Genomic DNA, 18,775 nt, shown 5'->3' on the forward strand with positions numbered 1-18,775 from the left:
TATCCACAAATGGCTCAAATGAAAGAGTCATCCTCACTGCCCTTAGATGACTAAGGAGCACCCACTGATGGATGAAGTGAAGATGGGGATTACAAAGATGTCAAAGGTGGAGGTGACACTCCCAGGATGGCACTTGCTTCTGCATCCATCTCTCAATTCCGTCACCCAAACCCATCTGAGCCTGGAATCCTTCCCTACATCCAATTTCACTCCAGCATAATCCTCAATTCAATGGACTTGATCTCTGGTGGTTAAAAGGCAAACAAAAGACTCTTGCAAAGGCACAAGCAAAGAAAAGGAAATAAAGGCATGAAGGCTCTGATATCACCACAAAGTAAACCACATCATTTGTGTCTTTTGTAACTGCCAGTTTGCTTTCCTTCCACAGCAATAAAGATGAAAAAACCTGCCTGACACCTTAAAAACACTCTACAAAAACTCATTAATCAGCACTATAGGCCATCACAAATCTCAGTTCCGCCAAACACTTTTGTTGAGAAGGATTTACATTGCCTTGGTCTCCTTATCTGTAAAATGCAGACAAAAAGTTTAATTGATTTACTCAAGGCCAAACTATGACTCAGAGCTAGGATCAGAAATCAGGAATTTCTGGCTCTGGCTCTTTTTCCTTAAAAGCTGTAAAAAAGCCTGCTATGTCTGCATCCTTTTCAGGTACTTAAAAATAGCTTCAGGCTCCCTGGTACAGCAGTTTCCCATGTCTAGATGCAGAGGTCTCCCAACAGCCACAGCAAAATTAGAAGCTGTCCTATTTTGAATTGCTCAAGTATCACAGTGACAGCCACGGCTAATCATCATTCCCAAAATCCAGGGCTGAAGTGTGGTTCATTACTTAAAGCAAAAAGGCACATGAGGACTGCAGCCAGGCTCTGTGCAAACACAAGCCTTGCCCCTTCAGGGTGCACCCACCACTTACTTACCCAATGCAGGGATTGTTTTGGTATCTTGGTGCTGTGTAGGAGAAAGGAGAAATGTTCTTGTCCACGAAGGAGCCAAAGCCCAGACGGAAATTGCTCGTGAGCTTCCTCATCTCTTCAGCCAGCTTGGTGCCCAGATTGCGGATGTTATCCAGGTCGTCGTTCATGGACAGGGACAGATCCATCAGGTAGTAGAGGTCCACAGGATAATCCTCCACCTGCCTCACCTGAACTTGGAATGAGGTCCGGTCACCTGCACATATACAGAGGTTGGGCACAGTGAAAAGGAAACTCCCAGCACACATAAAAATCCACATAGCACACTTTTTTTTTCCCCTGCAGAGCAGACAGATCACTTTTCAAAAGAAGAGGGTGAGGGCAATAAGCTTTTCCAAATATATCCCTTAGGAGACTAAGAGGAAAAAAGATATTGACTTTGGGTCCTCTTATGCTATGTAGTATACTGGCTGGCAAGAAAAATACTCTTTTTTTGCATGTCTCTATTTCAGCTTTTTAGAGGTATAAGAAAGGGTCTTTCCATCTCATCGAGAGAACATCTAAGGGAGGGACACAGGAAAAACACTGCTGCCCTGTGTGCAGTCCAGGGATGTTTTCCTAGAAAACAGGAAAGAAAAGCAGAGTGAACCTTAAATGGATAGTTCATAGACTACTGAAACAGGGACCCTGGCCACACTTACTTGAGTACATTCTCAAAGCAAACCAGGAGCAATCCAAGATGTCCTGAACAAAAGAGAGAAGGAGGTGGGGAAGGAGAACTAATAGGATCAAGATAAAATAGCCAGCATGAGGTGAATGCAAGATGTTCTCTGAGCTGTGCAGGGAAGTCAAGGTGAAGCAGACACAGAAGAAACACCTTTGAAAAGGAGCTGCCCCCAAAATCAAGCAGGAGAAATCAGGGCAAAAGGGAAGTGAAAAAGAAAGTTGTTAGGATCACCCAGGGAAGGACTGAGGCAGAGGTGAAGTGAAGAACATAAGGGAAGGAGCTGACAGGGCTGAGTCACAGGAGGCTGTGCAGATGTGAAGAGGAGAGGAAAGCCTGTCCCTGACCTTCTCCTCTGCCACACTGGTTTCACTAGAAATGCTCTCTGGAAGGGGTGCCAGGGAAGGCCACCACAGACAACACCTACACTTCAGAAAAGCTGAAGTGGCTTCAAAGTGAATTCAACTTCACACCAGACGGATCTTGGTGGAGCAAGACAGCAGGTGGTAAAAGTTTGCCTTTCACTTTGCTAATGGAAGGGTCTAAATAAAACTGCAAACTCCAACCTCACAAGCCAGGCTAGTCTGGAGATCCCATGTTCCCATCTTCCACCTTAGCCCCTTTTCCAGTTCACTGAGGTCTCAGCCCCAGGAATTGGATCCTTTCAAAACCAAGCTCCCTGTTCTGCCCTCTCCCAGCCCTTCATGCACAAGGCTGAACCTGGGGCAGTGGCAGATTCTGCAAAACACTTATGGCTCCCCCTCTTCTTCCCCAGAAATGGAACTCACATTTTTTAGTATTGTGAAAACATTTCCCTAGCTGCTTTATTGTTCTCCTCCTTGTGCACAGCAGCACAGCTGCTCCCACTTACTTCCAGCTCAATAGCATCCCCAAACTCCCATGCTGGCAATGCACAGCACAAGGGGCTCTGCAGCCTGGCTGGCAGAGCCCTGCCTGGCACCTGGGGTCAGGCTGCACCAAGCTACAGCTCCTCAAACAACACCCTGTTCTCTTTCAGCATTTCCTTGCAATCTGCTACAGCTCTCCCTGGAAAAGGCAGGGCTGCTGGAGGCAAACCATAGTGCCCAGCTGTAGGAAGCAAGAAGCTCATGCCATAAATATTCCTCCTTTACTCTCCCCAGCTTTATTGTCCAGCAAGGGCAGGACATTCCCCACACAGGGCTGGGATGTGGAGCACAGCAGGTGCTCCAGGTGGGCCTCACATTGTACCTGGCATGCATCCTGTGGGGGAACAAAGACGAACATAACTCGTGTAGCACAAGACCTGTAGGCACTGATTGCAGGGTAAAAGACTCTGATTGCAAGCTTGACTTTAATTCAGCGCTGCAAAAATGTGTTTAAATCTGGGAAAATTCTTTCCCATGCCCATGCTTTTCATTCCTACATATTTTCCCCACCAGAAAAGAGGATGTGTCCTCTGTATTTTGCAACATTTTCATTTCCAAAACAGTTTTTTTCCTGCCAGAAAGGGTATTTGGGATGCTGTGATCAAACATATTTCTCTTAATAGTTAGAAATTTATTAGTTCCTGAGAATCACCAAAACCAACAGGATCCTGTGGCTGGTTCTTTCATTCCTAACTGCACAAACCAACTATGTCAGAGAAAATATCGCTAATGTACGTAGATGTAAGTGCAAAAGAATTTATTATTCTCTATGGACAGTATTACTCTCACACTTCCAGGGATAATCCAGCCCCCTCCTTCCTCATGTACTGTCGCCACCATCCTCTCCTTAGGGCTTTTACTGAAAAGTTTTAAACTCAGAGCTTAATTCAGAAATTTTTCTTGGATACCATCATGCAGAGGCAGTGCAGAAACTGGAAAAATTGATTTTGGTCAATTTAAGAACATAAACTCGAAAATTATGCTTATCCAGCTTATTCCTGCTTGGTGAGGCTTATGGCTTGATGGGCAACACAGCTTGCATCTATTCATTTTTTAAGTCCTTTTACACTATTTCTATTTCATTTAACTAGGACACACTATAGCTGGACTAAAGATTAAAAAGCAATATGATAAAACTAAATGCTCAATCCAAAAGCTACTCTGCAAGAACATCAATTAAAGGCCTTTGGAGTTTAGCTGAGGACATGGATTTGGGGATGTGACTTTTGCCACAGGATGATGAGATCAAACTGCCTGGGTGGGAACAGCAAACAACTGACAATCCACTCCCTTCTGCTTCTGCTTAGCAGTCTAAGAATAAAAGATCACCATTGCCACAGACCGCCACATGAATTCATCTTTGAAATAGTACACCCCTCATGCCCAAAATTAAATCAACATTGTCTCCTTTTTGTCTTGGGTTCACAGGGTGAAACCTGTTCTCCCAAGCTCAAAGATTAATGGATAATTTAAATTGGGCCTGCTAATGCAAGGGTTTAGGAAGTCATCAGCCTGAAGGTGAAGTGCTGCCCAACATCAAAAACAGAACCAAAATTGTAGATACTATTACAAACATCTAGGTTTGTCCCTCCTCCTGCAATGACTCCAATGCTCTGCAAGAGGAGCACAGGGAGAGGAGTTCACTGGCTCAGTGTGGGAATTGCTGCAGGGGTCCTCAGGGTGATTCCTGCAGCTCACCCCTGACCTGGAGTCCTTCTCCATCACCAAGAGCTGAGGATGGCCGTGAGTGTGGTCCCCACAAGGGTGGGCAGAAGCAGCACACCAGCCCAGGGCTTCCAAGAGCACAGACCCCAGAAGGCCACAGGGAGATGGATCCCCACACCCCAGCACTGATTGGAGCAGTGGACATTGGATGGGCAGAACTGTCAGGGATTGGGAAAGCAGAATTCGCTGAGCACCAGGAACTGTGCATGGAGGTGGATGTACAGGAGGTGAGATGTGCAAGCTGAGCCAGCTCTTTCTCTCAGGAATTGCCTCAAGAGACAGCAGTAATAACAACTCCCTTTTGCTCCCTTTTTTAACACAATATTCAGTGGCAGACATATGTACAGCAGTGACTGCTCTCAGGTATCTGATTTTAAGGCTTGGAAGGAAATTTTTTTAGATTTGAGGGTCTGACCAATGACAGCTGAGGAAGATAATTGAAAAACATGACAACTTCTAATTTACACAGCTAAAGCAAAAACTCCTGTAGCAGCTGGTAGGCTCTGGGAGAGCACTGATAGCACAAGCACCAGCTCAAACCCCTGTTTTTCTTGGGCAAAGCATCAATATTTCCCTTTTCTGTGTGCTCGTGAGAGCTGTCACAAAACTGTAAGCCTTAGAAACCCACACCAATGGCTTATAATGAATCAAGCTTTTATATTTGCTTCTTATCTTTGCAATAAAGAGCTTTTTTCCCCTCTTCAGAAATGTCAGCTGCCAAATTTTTGCAAGAATTCTAAACCCACATTAAAGCGTCCCCCCACCATGCAAAAACTTTTGATAACAAGCATGCTCGCATAGCTCAGATGAGCTGTTCCCTTCTAATTTTTAATTAAAAGGAAGAGATTGAAGAAAAGTGATGGCTCAGGAGAATGAAAGAGGGACCTGGCTACAGTCCAAGGCCTGAGTCACAAGTTCAAATCTCCATCTTCTGCCTTGATCCCATAGCTCTTTTGCATTCTGACAGAAAACAGATATGCGGGTTTGTTTTCAATTTATAGACGGAGCTGTCTCAGTTTAGAGTCATGCCCTGTCAGCTTAGTGGAGGAATCAGAGTTATTTTAACTCCTTCCACACAGTGATTCCATTCTGAAGCCGAGCAGGTTCCTCTTAAACAAATGCAAGTGTTAAGACCATTACTGGTAGCAGTTGTGGGTGGGCTTTGACTGACTCTGCCTCTCGTGGAGGACACGAGTCTCAGCCCCAAACCTGTTTGTGACACACCACCAAAGTTCAAAGGTATGGAAGGGGCCAGCAGTCACCTGCTTTAGAGGGCTTCAATGCCACAAGCTACAGCATGCTCTTGGCATGTCCTGGCCACCCTTCCTCCCTCTCCCCACACCCCATCGAGCCACTGGGGACTCACCAGGACGAAGATTCAAGGCGACCTTCTGAGGTGTGATCTGGGTGACGTCCAGGTGGGTCTGGCCAGAGCCCTTGCTGCTCAGAGGGACGTTCTTCAGCACGCTGCTGCTGCTGCTGGGGTTCTCAATGGCCCCAGCACAGCCGTTTGCAATCAGGTTCTGCAGGAAGTCACACCGGGATGTGATGGACTTGGAGCTGCCGAAATCCTGGGGGGTGAAGAAGGAACAAAAAGAAAGTGGAAGGGAATTCATCAATCCCACAGCAGGGGCTTTGTTTTGACACGCTGGTATCTAACAACTAGGTGATGACAAGGAGAAGCTGGTGCCCTTTGTGATGACTGTGCTTGGAAGGAGCCTGCACTGAGCCTTGAGCCTTTCAAAAGGATCGACCAAAAAAGGAAATTCTATGAGGATTTGAACACTGAATTTGTTCACAGAGCACTGAAACAGAAAGCTAAGCCTGTGTTTTCAGCACAGCCACAGCAGCAGCACCTGTTCCCAGCCCTGGCCACAAGACAGCAAAGCAAAGCACTTGGTTTGCTGCAGGGACAGCCCATTGCCATCCCTATTATTTTATGCACATGCATTGTCTCAAAGAAGCTTTGCAAAAGACAGAAGAGAAGACAAGGAGGTGGCACTGAGAGAAGCAGGACAAACCCACCAACCCAGAGAGGGCCAAGTAAAGATGTGGAGCTGAAGATTGGCTGGGTGGCTCCCTCTTCCCTGGGTGAGACACCTCACATCCTCACACAAGCACTGCATGGAGAATAAGGGAGGTGGGAGAAACTTCACAGGAGCTGGTGAAATGCAGTCTGTGCCCACCACAGGCAGTTGGGCACAGGCAGCAAGGTGCAGGCAGTGACCCACTCCCAAAGGATGGCCAGGAGTCTCCCAACACCCATCCCAGAGCTCCAGCCCTTGCTGCGAGCCCCGTGCGTGGTGCACAAAGCAGCCTTGTGCAGGGCAGCACTCAGGAACAGCCGGGAACACAATGCACCCTTTTGCAAAGAGCCTGTTTGTTAGAATGCCTTTTTTTTTCTCCCCAAAAGTGCCAAAGGGAACAAGTCACATGCCCAAAACTTACTGAATTTTCAACAGTCGATTCCTACTTATTTCTGCACTACAACAATAGAGACAACCCTCTTCAGCTCCAGGGCTGAGGGACTAAAATGACATTAAATAATGCAGAGAAGACACTTGCAGCCATGCCAGCCCCTCCTTCAGCTGTTCAGCCAAAAACAGTGTGGGGCTGAATAAACCTCACTTATTGCTGAAACTCCAGCACGGCAGAGGACAGGAGAGACATCAAGGAGGGAGAGGCTCCTGACAGATCCTCATGGGGTGATCTCCAGGGGTCTCTCAAGGACAACCTTGGATACAGGGCCCTGGGACACAGACAGAGGCTTCCAGCTGCATTTTTCTCACTACAAGGTCCCAGTGCTGTTTGAAAAATGAGAGATTTGCATTCCAGCATTCAGCAGCAGGGTCCAGCCAAGAAACCAACGACGGCACATCAGATGGATATGAGCACAAATTTCTTGGAACACATTGTGTAAACAGATGAACTTCCAAAAAAAGAGGACTGGGACTATTTAAATCATCTCCATCATGACAAAATAAAAATCAGAATTCCTTACAAAACTGAAAACAACACCCAGCCTTTCAGAGCCACACATTTCAGGCAGCCTTGGAGAAAAGTTTCTCTCAGATGTGGTTTTACCTGAAATCAGCAAAAGCTGGTGTGGTCCAGGTGCTCTCCTGGGCCTATCCACCCAGCAGCAGGGCACCCAGGGGGAGATGCTCTCCTACTCTCCCAGTACCCAGACCACAGCTCCAGGTGAGCACCTCTGCCAGCTCATTTCTGCTGTCACCTATTTAAAAGGACACTCAAAAAAGTGCTGCAAAAAGCAATACAAACAGCCCAGGAGCACAGCTGGAAACTTGTAGTTACTCTTGAGTAGTTAATGTTGGAGAGAAGCATCCAAATAGGACAATATTTAGGGCTGCTCACATAACTGCAGCTTCTATCAGGTGTTTCTGAGCCTTCCCAGGATCTGCTCCAAAGACTCCAAAGGAGCTCCAGGAGGTCAGGGGAAAGCCCCTACACAACTCTAAGGTCAGCAGTACCTTTGCACTCCTCCAGTCCCCAGGTCCCCCCTGCTTGATCCAGCTATTTTCCCTAAACTTTCTTCTGAAATGGGCACAGAGGACTTTCCAAAGGGCAGCAATTGCTAACCTGCAGCTCCAATAAAATCCAGCTATTTTCTTGTTCTATGAAAAGCCATATTACCTGAGGTGGAAGAAAATACCCACCCTCAGGGGTGCAAATTCCCAAGGGGAGGGTGGTGCAGCTCAGCACCCAGGGGTGCAGAATTTACCCCTACTTCATCCTAATTTCTTACCCAGGCAGAGTAACACTGAGCAGAGTGGTGACAGTGGCCTTGGGAAAGTCCCAGCAATCACCACTCCACCCTGCAAACAAACACCCAAGCTGCACCCACAGGTCAAAACCCAAAGCCAAAACTGGGGCTACCAGGTACCATCCAACTCTAGTGCAAGGTTTTCTGTGACAGAGAAAATCAATGTTCATGGATGTTTAGCAAAGGGAAAAAGGATGAGCACTGGGGAATAAAGAGCATTGCACAAGTCCAGACAGCTCATGAGAAACCACACCAAAAGGCATCCATTCCCACAGCAGCTCAGACACAGCATGCTGGTTCAAACCCCAGTTTTCCCCAAGCAGAGAACACCCTGGGGTAAGTTAAGCAATTCACTGCACCCACATATCTGCCAATCCCCTGCCTGCAGGCCTGCTTGGGCAAGAAATGCAGCAATGCCCTTCACAAGGGGGAACCACCCCAAACTTTGCTTCGTGCCACAGAGCAGCATTCTGGAAGATCCCCCAGCCCCTGTCAGTGACTCTGGCTGCTCCAGCCCCCGGGCACATCGTGGTCGGTGCTAACAAGCTCACAAAGGCAAATGCACACAAGCAAACAGAATGAATGGAGACAACAGCGTGACAATTACATGCTCATCAGTTTGACAGTTTTAAGACAAATTGCTTGGTTCATGCTATAAAAACGGAAAACAGCACTCACGGTATCTAATATCTAATTCCTGACTAGGCATGTCCCTACCATTCAGCCCATCCTGTTCTCTTTTGCTGAAGGTCTCAATCATTTTTTGCTTTAATCAATCCAGTTCTGCATTAATTCAGTCTGAAACATGCCTATTTTCTCCATTAAAAAAAAAAACAAACAAAAGAACCAAAAACAAAAAAAAGAAACGAAACAAAACAAAACAAAAAACCAAAAAACCAAAAACACAAAAAAAACCCAAAAAAACAAACAAACAAAAAAAAAAACAAAAAACCAACAAACAAACAAAAAAACCCAAACAAACAAAAAAAACCCCACCCAAACCTCTACAAGTTCCCTTTAGGAACATCCTTGATTTTCTTTCCTCATTCTCTAGGCATACATTTCTGAGATAGGAGAGGATGGGGTAAGAGCACCTGCTGGAAAACAAAGGGTGCTACTGGTGAAATTTCACTTACTCAAAAAGGACACTTCAGTTTAATTAATGTGCATCTCTGGTTTCCATGTACACACATAAATGCATCCACATAGATAAAGGACAGGTGAGCATGGTTCATCCACCTAACAAACAAGAGGAGCTTCTGCACACTGGTACACTGCTCCCCCACTGATTCCCAAGCAGCAAGAAATAACACATACATTTCTCCCCCATACTGGTACTCCCAAATGCTCTTTTGAAGAGCTTCACCCCCTGCAATCACGCCAGGAAGGTTTATCACAATCACAAACCCCACCTGTCCATCACAGCTGCCCCGGCAGCCCAGAGGACAGCACCGAGCTGTCCAGAGCTCCCTGTTGTCCCCAGCAAACCCAACAAGTCCTGCTCAGCCTGGGCAATCAGATGCCACTGCAAAAAATCCAACAAGCATCCTCCAGTCCCACACATGGAAACCAGGCTGCCACAGAGATACAGCAACCCCACAGGCCAGAGTGCACTTTTCAGTCAGAATATTTTACCAGCACCACATCAGCAATTTCTCATCATTTCCAGCTTCTCCTAGACCTTGCAGATTTCTCAGTTCCAGAATGGATGGAAAGTTTGCAGCAGTCTGCCTCATCCCAAGAGTCTTTCTCCCTCAGAGAGCCCCATTTCAAGGCATGCTCGGGTGATGGTTAAGGCCACATAGTCACACCTCCTCTTAGTGCCACTGAAATCACCACCTTTGAGGCCTGCCTTTCAAGGTATTCTTCCACCAGCCAACAGAATCCACGTCTGCTCCCAAATTTCTAAGTGCCCATAGACTTGTGGTTAGCTCAGCAGTCCCTGGAGGCTCTAGGGCTGCTGCACACCAGAAGCTGCTATCATCAGCTCATCCATCATCACCCCTTTGGATGGGAACAGAGACGCTGGACACAAGCACAAGTGAAAAGAAGTCCAACCCAGCCAGGGGACGTGGTGCACCCTGTACCAACAGGTTAGGAGGTGGCAAAGTGAGAGCACCTTGGCTGCTCTGCTGTAAGATCGATCTGTGCACATCCCCTTACCCTCACAATTCAAGGGATCTTATCCCTCCTGGGAAACTATTGGGATAGTGCTCCCAAAGAAACTGGCATGATGGTACCACCAAGTGATATTATTCCCCAAATATTTCCCCAAAGGAAATACAAGAAAGTATACATATACAGGAAGATCAATTATATATATAACTATACAATGCAATTATATCTATAACTATACTACATATATAAACCATGTAACAGACATCTCTAAACATACTGTATACATTATATATAAAATTACACTACATGTACTGGTAGACTTCTACTATATACATTTCCTGACAAAGTTATTAATTGTTGCTTACAAAGTTGATAAAAGCTGGCCCAATGTCCTCCCAAAGCTGTAAAATAAATGCAAAGGGAGCACAAAATACACACAAATCAGCTGACTGAGGTTCTGCCACAACATAACTGCCATCTGTGGAACACACTCCAGTATTTACCCCGATGTTTAAAGAGCAGCAGAGTTATAAAATTTGACTGGCATATATGCACTCAGGAAACATAGATAGCAAATGGCAGTGACTGGAAAAAGCTAAGGAAAACACACTAAGAGCTATTTAACAAATTTAATAAACCTGACTTGGCTGCAGCAGAGAGAGGGGGAATAAGGTGGTGAAATGACTATGAAAAGAAGGCAGATATTATAGAATTTATAATATTACTTTAAAACTTTCTGAAGTTGAAAAACTCCAGGTATCTTTTTGAAATTCTATTACCTCATCCGATGACCTCAGCTAAAGAGAAATAATTAGTTTCAAAGAGTACATTCTAAAAAAAATACAAACCCAAAAATACAGAATTAGAATAAGAATTTGCTAAATTTTAGCATGTAGCATGTAATGGGAACAGCAGCTTTTAAACACATAGCTCTCAGCACAAAACACCTTGAAGTGTATATTTTTAAATAGCTGCTGCAGGCTAAAGGTCAGGAATTATTACAGGACTTTCCTGTAAACACCCATCTTCCTCCTTGGCCTCTCCATTCCAGTTAGGAATTTTCTTTTTTTTTTTGGTGACTATCCTGTTTGCATGATAAGAGTCAGGCTGCCAGTCCCATTAGTACAATTAGTGGCCACAGTGACCACCAGATAAACATTTCCACTAGCAGCATTCTGTAGAAAGTTGTCTTTTGATGCCAAGTAAGAAAAAACAAACAAAAAAAAGCACAAGTTATTGGGTACCCATAGCTTAATAGCTAGCGTTCCTGGATCCAATCTCAGCACCACAGATTATCCGGCTGGAAGAGGAGCTCTTACAGCTGTTTACAAGATGTCTCAGAAGCAAGATCTATTGCTTTACCCTTTCCCTTCTGTGCACCAATTGCCTTGCTGGAAAGAAACTCATGAAAGCTATTACACTGTCAGGCAGCGTGGTGTTTGTAGCATTACAAAGTTTTCCCTGGTGAGCTGCAACTGTGCTTGCCAGTGAAAAATCCAGTGAAACAGACCTGGAGAGCCTGGGGTACCCCCAAAGAGCCAGCCAAAGCAGAAGGGTTGGAAGCCTCCTTCACCCCACAACCATCTCCATCCCCAACCCCATCCTCTGCCCTGGAGCTGGCAGCTGCCCCAGGCAGGCCTGGCAGGAGGAGGGATGGGAACAGCAGAGGGGACAGAGCCTGCATCCTCAGCTCAGCAACACCAGCTGCAGCTGGAAGGTGACAAAAGGGGACAGGGATGGCCACACTAGAGGAATAAGGGTCAGAACAGAACAGCATCACTACTGTGATGGCCCATGCCCATTGAGGTTCAAGATCATCCACTGCTCTAGGGTTCTCACATCCCAAAACTGGTTCCTGACACAGCAGCTGTGCCAGCCCGTTTTTCAGATTTTTCCATGCATCTGAAAGCATCCATACTTCTCTCCTGAACACCTAGGACAGGCACTAAACAGGCAATTGTTTTCTATGCATCAAACATTATTAGTCTTTCACACACCTTGTTCTCTAGAAATTGTAAGTCTACTTGATAAGACATATATTGGATTACATATATATAGATGTAAACTCACGAGCAGCCCCTAGGGAGCAGGGGGAGGTATTTGCAATTCCTCACAAACAAGGAGGCACAACTGGACTATGGGTGAGCAGCTTCACATCAACACAAGGATGTGTTTTACCTCTAGAGTGCTCAGTTACCCTGTGTAACTCATGGCACCAATGCCAGAAGCATGGGTCACGCCCCCAAATGACACAATAGATTCAGAAAGGAGAATTATCTTTGTTACAGACAAAGAGCCCATGCCAGGTCACACGACAAGAGACACGTAGCAGGACACTAGCCAGGGGCTTGGAGCTTTTTGGGGAGAGAGCTTTGGAGCAAGGCTCCCTGCAATACAGAGCCCATGCAGGGACCCAGCATGCACAGAAAACAAGAAGGTAATTGAAGAGACAGAAGGAACAGTGCTGCTCTGTTGAGGGTGTGTGGGGCCAGTGGGGTCAAAGACTTATTTCCTATGATGTCAAAGAGCTGAGGAGTCACATACACCCAAAATACACTCAGCATGGAGCATCCTCTGCCCTCACCCACCCCTCGTGGCACAAGTCAGGAGCAGGCAAGGTGAGAGAAGAGCTTCCTTCCAGCACGACAGAAAGCACGAAAGACAAACGAGGTGTGCCCACCTACCTCCTTGGAGCACCAGGCACACTTGGGATGGATGAGGAGACACTCTTCACAGGACGTGGCGCTTCCACTGGTGCACAGATTGAGACCTTCAGCAAGAGAGAACAGGATGAGCTGAATGGTTATTCCACTCCAAAACAGTATTTGGGGGGGGGGTGTCTGAGACATTCTTCATGCTAAACACACTGTAAATTCAAACAAGAGTAAATAATCTCCCAGGAGCCTAAAAGGTAGGACAAGCTGTAAATCTCTCTTCACCTGTAAGGAGGTCTTGTTTTCTTTTCCTTCCCTAAGGTAATGAAAAGGACAGAAACTTGCTTTGGGGTGCTAAGAACCTCTGAAATATGACTGAATCTGGTGAATTTTCTTTACTCTTTCAGTGGTGTCTAGTTAATCAGAGTCCAGCTACTCATCTCCTAATCAAATATTCCCATTGCTGTGGACAGAAGGCAATAACTGTTTGACCAGTTTGAATCATGGAGCTGGTTGTCCAAAAGCCCCTGAGATGCTGAATCACATCTTTAGGCATATCTTCTCTTTTTTCCTAGCTGAATATATTGCTGGGGGGGCCTCTCCCCATAATTTTCATATTAAAGCACTCTTGAAACATGCTCATCTCTCCTTCCCACACAGGTGATTCTCACAGTGGACTCCTGTTGCAATAAACTACTTTTATTTTACTACAAGAGACATTTCCACAGGATATCCAGATTAAGCCTTGCAGTGTGTTTGCACTGGGACACATCCAAGGCAGCAGGGGTGGAAGACACCGAGAACTCTCCTTGCCTGTGATCCCAGCAGGGGCAGCAGCCCAGATGATGCTCTTTGCTCCTAGATTGCTGGTCACAAGCAGGATTCACTTTAAAAATCCACAATTTGCGCTTTGGGCTTTAAAAATGAAGTGGAACCACACACGTAAAGCTGAAGTAGACATCAATAGTATAGGCTTTGAATGCAGCAGCTTGTTCAAGCATGCCTGTGGCTATGAATGTGCCCTTCCATGCCACTGATGGCCCAGCTCCCCCGGCTGCAGCTATTAACTTCCACTGTCAATAAATGATTAAAGAAATCTTCAACCAAGCTTTCAGCACAGAGGCTGCACACTCCAAATGAAACGCCTCAGGGCTTGAACTCCCAGTCTGCTATTTTTTCCAACCCAAATGTCAATAAAAGCATTGTCAGGCCTCTATTTTCAGCCAGTTGCATCTGCAGATAGCTGCCCACCAGGCTGCTGCTGGGTGTAATCTGCAGATCCTGCAGACTTGCCAATAGCTGCTGAAGTCCCGTGAAGTTTTCTCCCGACCCAAGAACTTTCTGCCATGAGAGCTCTGGAAGAAGGATTTTTGCTGTATCCCATGTGAATAGTGCACCAGGAAACAGAAAGCAGTGGCTGCCTGGATTGCTCCCATAAGGGGCTGAGCTGTGAGCGAAGGAAGCAGTGAATCAAGCTGGACAGCTGGAGGAAAACCTAGCGTGCCCTGGACTAAAAACAAAAAGAGGATAAGTAGGTCCTGTCAGTCATTCTCAGTCATGGTAGAGGCCTGACTGTGCCAGAGCCCTGCTCTGACGGGTCTCTGCTGCCCGCAAGGTGGTTAACTCTAACCCCAGAGAGACAAGCCCTGCACTCTCTCTATGGCTCTCATTCAAACAGGCTCCTTGGGCTCATTCATACCAAACAAGAGCCTTCTTAAGAGTGTGGGGTTTTTTTTTTCCTTCTGGCTGTTACCACATTCCCAGGCATTTCATTCCTTGTTCACATTCAGAAGTTATATTCCAGCTCCTGGACACTACAAGAGCTCAAAACATAAATAAGTATAAAGCAAAATGTAACTTGTTCAACCGAGTTAAAATTTAGGCAGCAATTAACACTTGCTTTTGCAAACCCTACAACATGGCCCAAAGCCTCTCCTTGAGAGCTGCTGTTCTGGCAGCTGTGCAGAGGGTAACACAGCAAAAATAATGGGCTTTATATAGCAAATACTTGCATTCAAACCCTGGCTACCGAGGCCTGGCTCTCCCACTGCTTCACTCGCCCATCCACATGGAAATATTTACCTCCATTCCCAACTGCTGGATTTTTAAGAGTTTACTTAGTGACAGTAATAGCTGAATGAAAACCAAGGTCTCCTCCTTCCACTGCGTGCTGTGACCAAAGCAGCCCACGCTCCTGTGGCCAGCCATGGGGTGACATTCCTCTGGGTGGCAGCTTTTGAAGTTTCCAAGTACGCTTTTCTTTCCACTCTGTAGCAAGACTAAACCATTTCCAGCATTGTTGTGAAAACAGAGCCTTGTGAAGCCCTCCAATTTTAGACTGAAACCTGAGCTTTCTGAGTTGGAGTAGAAACACGCAGGATTTTCCAGATGCAAGTCTTTGCTGTGTTTGATTCAGTGCAGTCTTTCCTGAATCAGGCAGAGCAAGGACCTGATGATGCTCATCCCAGTCCTGATCCTTGCAGATGCTGGGGCAAGGCACCCACTGAGACTGAAAGGAATTCACTCTGCTCTTTGGACTGCGATACATTTAATGAAACTACTGAAAAATCAACTAAACTTCTTATAATGGGGAAAATTCCATCCAGGATTTATCTGGGATTACTCTGGAGGTAAATAATCCACTCCTTGGATTGCTGATCTGCACAGCCCACATACAGTCCTTCATACTGATGCCACTGAGTCCTAAGCCCTGCACCCTACTTATTTTGTACAGTAGTGTCCAGCAACCACAAAGAACATCTCCAAATGACATCCTTCCCTTGGACTGAGCTGCAGGAGAGCCCAGAAAAGCAGAAGACAGTGTAACCACTAGACAGGGGAGATTTTAATACATCAAATTACAGATGCAGAGCAAGATAGGAAACTGATGAAAGGTACTCAGCAAATTTACTCATAAAGATGCTCCAGGCAATCAGACCTAATTTTAAACCTGTTCTGCAAGAAATCCTAGTTTAGGCAGCTCCTCAGAGGTGAATGTACTGGCTTGCTTAGGGAAGACAGAGATGAAAAAAAATTAAAAAAACAAAAAAGTGATGCACTTTATACACCTAAGCATGAAAAAGGAGCATTTTATGTGTGTTTGCAATAAGCATTCTAAGAGCCCCGAGATGGTCTGCGGCAATACTGAACCATCAATTTCATGGATCAGGCATACAAAAAAAATAAAGTTAAGAAAACCTCTTTTGAGCTTTTGCAGTCATATGCCACAGCACTCTGCAAGATGAGCCGCTTCTTAAGATTACTCATTGAAATATCAAGCACCGAGAGTATGTAATTGGAATGGTGGACTCAGGCATTTTGTGGGCTTCCTTCTTATAAAAAAGTTTTCCTGAGTGCTCAGAGAGGAGGGAAACCCTATTTCCAGTACTACTGGAGCAGAGTTACAAACTGCACTGCGGTTCACGTGTGTGTGTGGAAACCGAGAGCATCTCCACAGGGGACAAGGACCTCTCTCTCTGGGTGCCAGCAGACGGAGTGGGGACGGTACAAGGTGAGAGTGAGGAACAATACAAGGTGCGAGCCTGGTGACCGGTCCCCGGCAGCGCGACAGCCCGTGCGTGGCTTTCTGCTGTTACTCCTCATCCCATCGATTAATACACAGCGCTCTGGGGAAGCGCTTATCCATTAGGAATATACAGAGAGCGAGGTGTACAAATAGCAGTTCCGTGCTTGTTAAGGCGAAGGTGTAACACCCCGCGGATGCGGTCCGTGCCTCGCAGCGCGGGTCCCCGGGAGGGGGCCGGGATCGGCGGGGATGCGCGGAGAGCCCCAGCAGTGGCAACCCCGGCTACGGGGACAGCGGGGACAGCGGGGACAACGGGGACAGAAGGGACAGCGGGGACCCGCGTCCCGCCGGCTGCGGGCGCACGGACGAGCGAGCGCAGGGGGAGGCACCGGGAAGCGAGGCGAGAGCAGGAGAAAACACAGCCGGTAACAGAGAGCACCGAGGCGGGTCTGGGGGACAAGCCGCCTTCCGGAGCGGCGTTCGCCGGGCCCGGGGCGGCGGGAGCGGAGCGGCCCTTACCTCTGCCGGGCTGCAGCGGGGCGGCCAGGAGGAGGAGGCGCAGGAGGAGGAGCGGGGGGGGCCGGCGGGCGGCGGCGGGGGCCGGCAGCCCCCCTCGGCGGGGCATGGTGCGGCGGCCGGGGCGGCCGGGCTGCCCTTCCCGGCCGGGCCCTCCCCGCCGCCTTTTGTGCGGCCGCGGCGGCGGCGGCGGGAGGAGGAGGCGGGGGCGGCGCCGCGGAGCTGCCCGGGGGCGGCGGGACGAGACGGGGCGGCGTGCGGGTCCCCCCGTCCGTGTGCCCGTCCGTGTGCCCGTCCGTGTGTCCGTGTGTCCGTGTGTCTGTCCCGCTCCCGAGGGTGCGCCGCCGCTTCTCCGCCCCGCCGCCCCGCGCAGGGAGGCGTAGCCCGGTCCGCGGAGCGGAACCCACGGACACGGCCGGGCCCACGGACACGGCACACGGACACGGCCGGGCCCACGGACACGGCACACGGACAGGGACACGGACACGCAGCGGCTGCCCCTGCAGATGCACATGTGCCCGCACGGACAGCCACGGTCGCGGCGTGCGCACGGGCACGGACACGGGCACGCACACAGATGTACCCGCAGGCACACGAGGAATGCGCGCCCTCCTCTCTCTCCCGCTCACAGCAGGGCTTGCACTCATTCCCCACGGGTCAATGCCTGCTCTTACGTGGTATTTTTCCTGCTTCAGGGATTTTCTCTGTGCAAACAGGCTGTGTCTATTTGCTGAAGGGCTCTCTGAGCCAGGGCACCCGGGCAGCGCTGCGCTCGCTGTCTGACGGCTTTTTGGCACGGCCCGCGCCCCCACCGTCTGGGACATCAACACTTCAGATCGAAAGGAAGCATCGGATTATGATCCGTGTTTGGGTTGCTGGAGAGCTTTCTGTATTCTTCTGCTTTTAAAATAAATCATAAGTCATCTCTAGGGCAGATTATTGATTTTAAAAGGAGTTTATAGTAACTGGTAACTTACCCATGACCTGCAGACCTCCATGACACCTTCATGCCTACTAGGTCTCACTATCAGATTTTGCTTAAAACACATATGTTGTGTTGCTGTTCTCAGACTGAAGTGATTAGCTGTAATGCCACCTGCCAAAATTTCCCTTTTCTTGCGTTGATTTCCAATGCTGCTTTCACAAACCTTGTAGATTTCCTCAACCTCTTCAAACCCCCGGGAGAGACCAGGTTTGGATTCAATGTAACTATTTGCTGTTTTAGGAAATATACACCTACAAAAGTTGCAACATTTTAATTGTCCTAGTGCTGCTGAATCAAAACAAATCCTGGTGTGACTGTAGGAGCACCACAACCGTACTGGTTGCAACCAGTGCAAAAGTATCACTAAATGTCTCATCAAAACTTCTGCCATGGTAGAAGTATGATATGTGGGACAGGGAGTAACCTACAAGTTGCCCTCAAGCTGTCGACTGTGCATGGGGAAAGGGACAGCATCAACTCTCCCTGTTATCCCAAAAACACAATAAGGTGAGTGCTGTCACCCTTTTTAAATAATAAAATTAATACTGGCCATGTTGGGACTAACCTGGACATGCAAGATATGCTGTGCGGGGACTTGGAAGCAGGTTGTTCCTCTGTGGAATATTTTTAATATTCTTGTGAAAAAAAAAGAAAGTGAAATGCAGATCCTGCACTTGCAAGAGACAAAATGCCCAATATGAGCATTACTACCCAGAGAAGCCTTGTGGAGACCTAAAAGTCCCTTCTTGGATCTTCTGGCCATGCCCAAGTACCCCAAGACACAACTACAACTACAAATATCCATGGATAGACTCATGTTTGAGAGCTTTAAGCTATTCCTGGTTGTAGGAGCAGGGAGATGGTCCTCCCTTGTCCCTGTGTCCTGCCATGCTGCCCAGGAAG

The 18,775-nt window shown here is 47.6% G+C and overlaps 1 protein-coding gene across 1 annotated transcript in view; it reads right to left on the reverse strand.

The window, feature by feature from the left end:
- The window catches only part of ITGB5 (integrin subunit beta 5), a 56,909-nt gene extending 39,891 nt beyond the window's left edge, over window positions 1-17,018 (reverse strand). The window contains exons 1-4 of the mRNA XM_014871786.2: window positions 16,891-17,018; window positions 12,876-12,961; window positions 5,656-5,860; window positions 939-1,188 (exon numbers count right to left, since the gene is read on the reverse strand). Coding sequence (XP_014727272.1) covers window positions 939-1,188; window positions 5,656-5,860; window positions 12,876-12,961; window positions 16,891-16,996 — 647 coding nt within the window. The 5' untranslated portion in view covers window positions 16,997-17,018. The remainder of the gene's footprint in view (window positions 1-938; window positions 1,189-5,655; window positions 5,861-12,875; window positions 12,962-16,890) is intronic.
- Window positions 17,019-18,775: the final 1,757 nt, after the last annotated feature.

Source organism: Sturnus vulgaris, chromosome 7, assembly GCF_052056855.1.
Source record: "Sturnus vulgaris isolate bStuVul1 chromosome 7, bStuVul1.hap1, whole genome shotgun sequence".
Classification (NCBI taxonomy): domain Eukaryota; kingdom Metazoa; phylum Chordata; class Aves; order Passeriformes; family Sturnidae; genus Sturnus; species Sturnus vulgaris.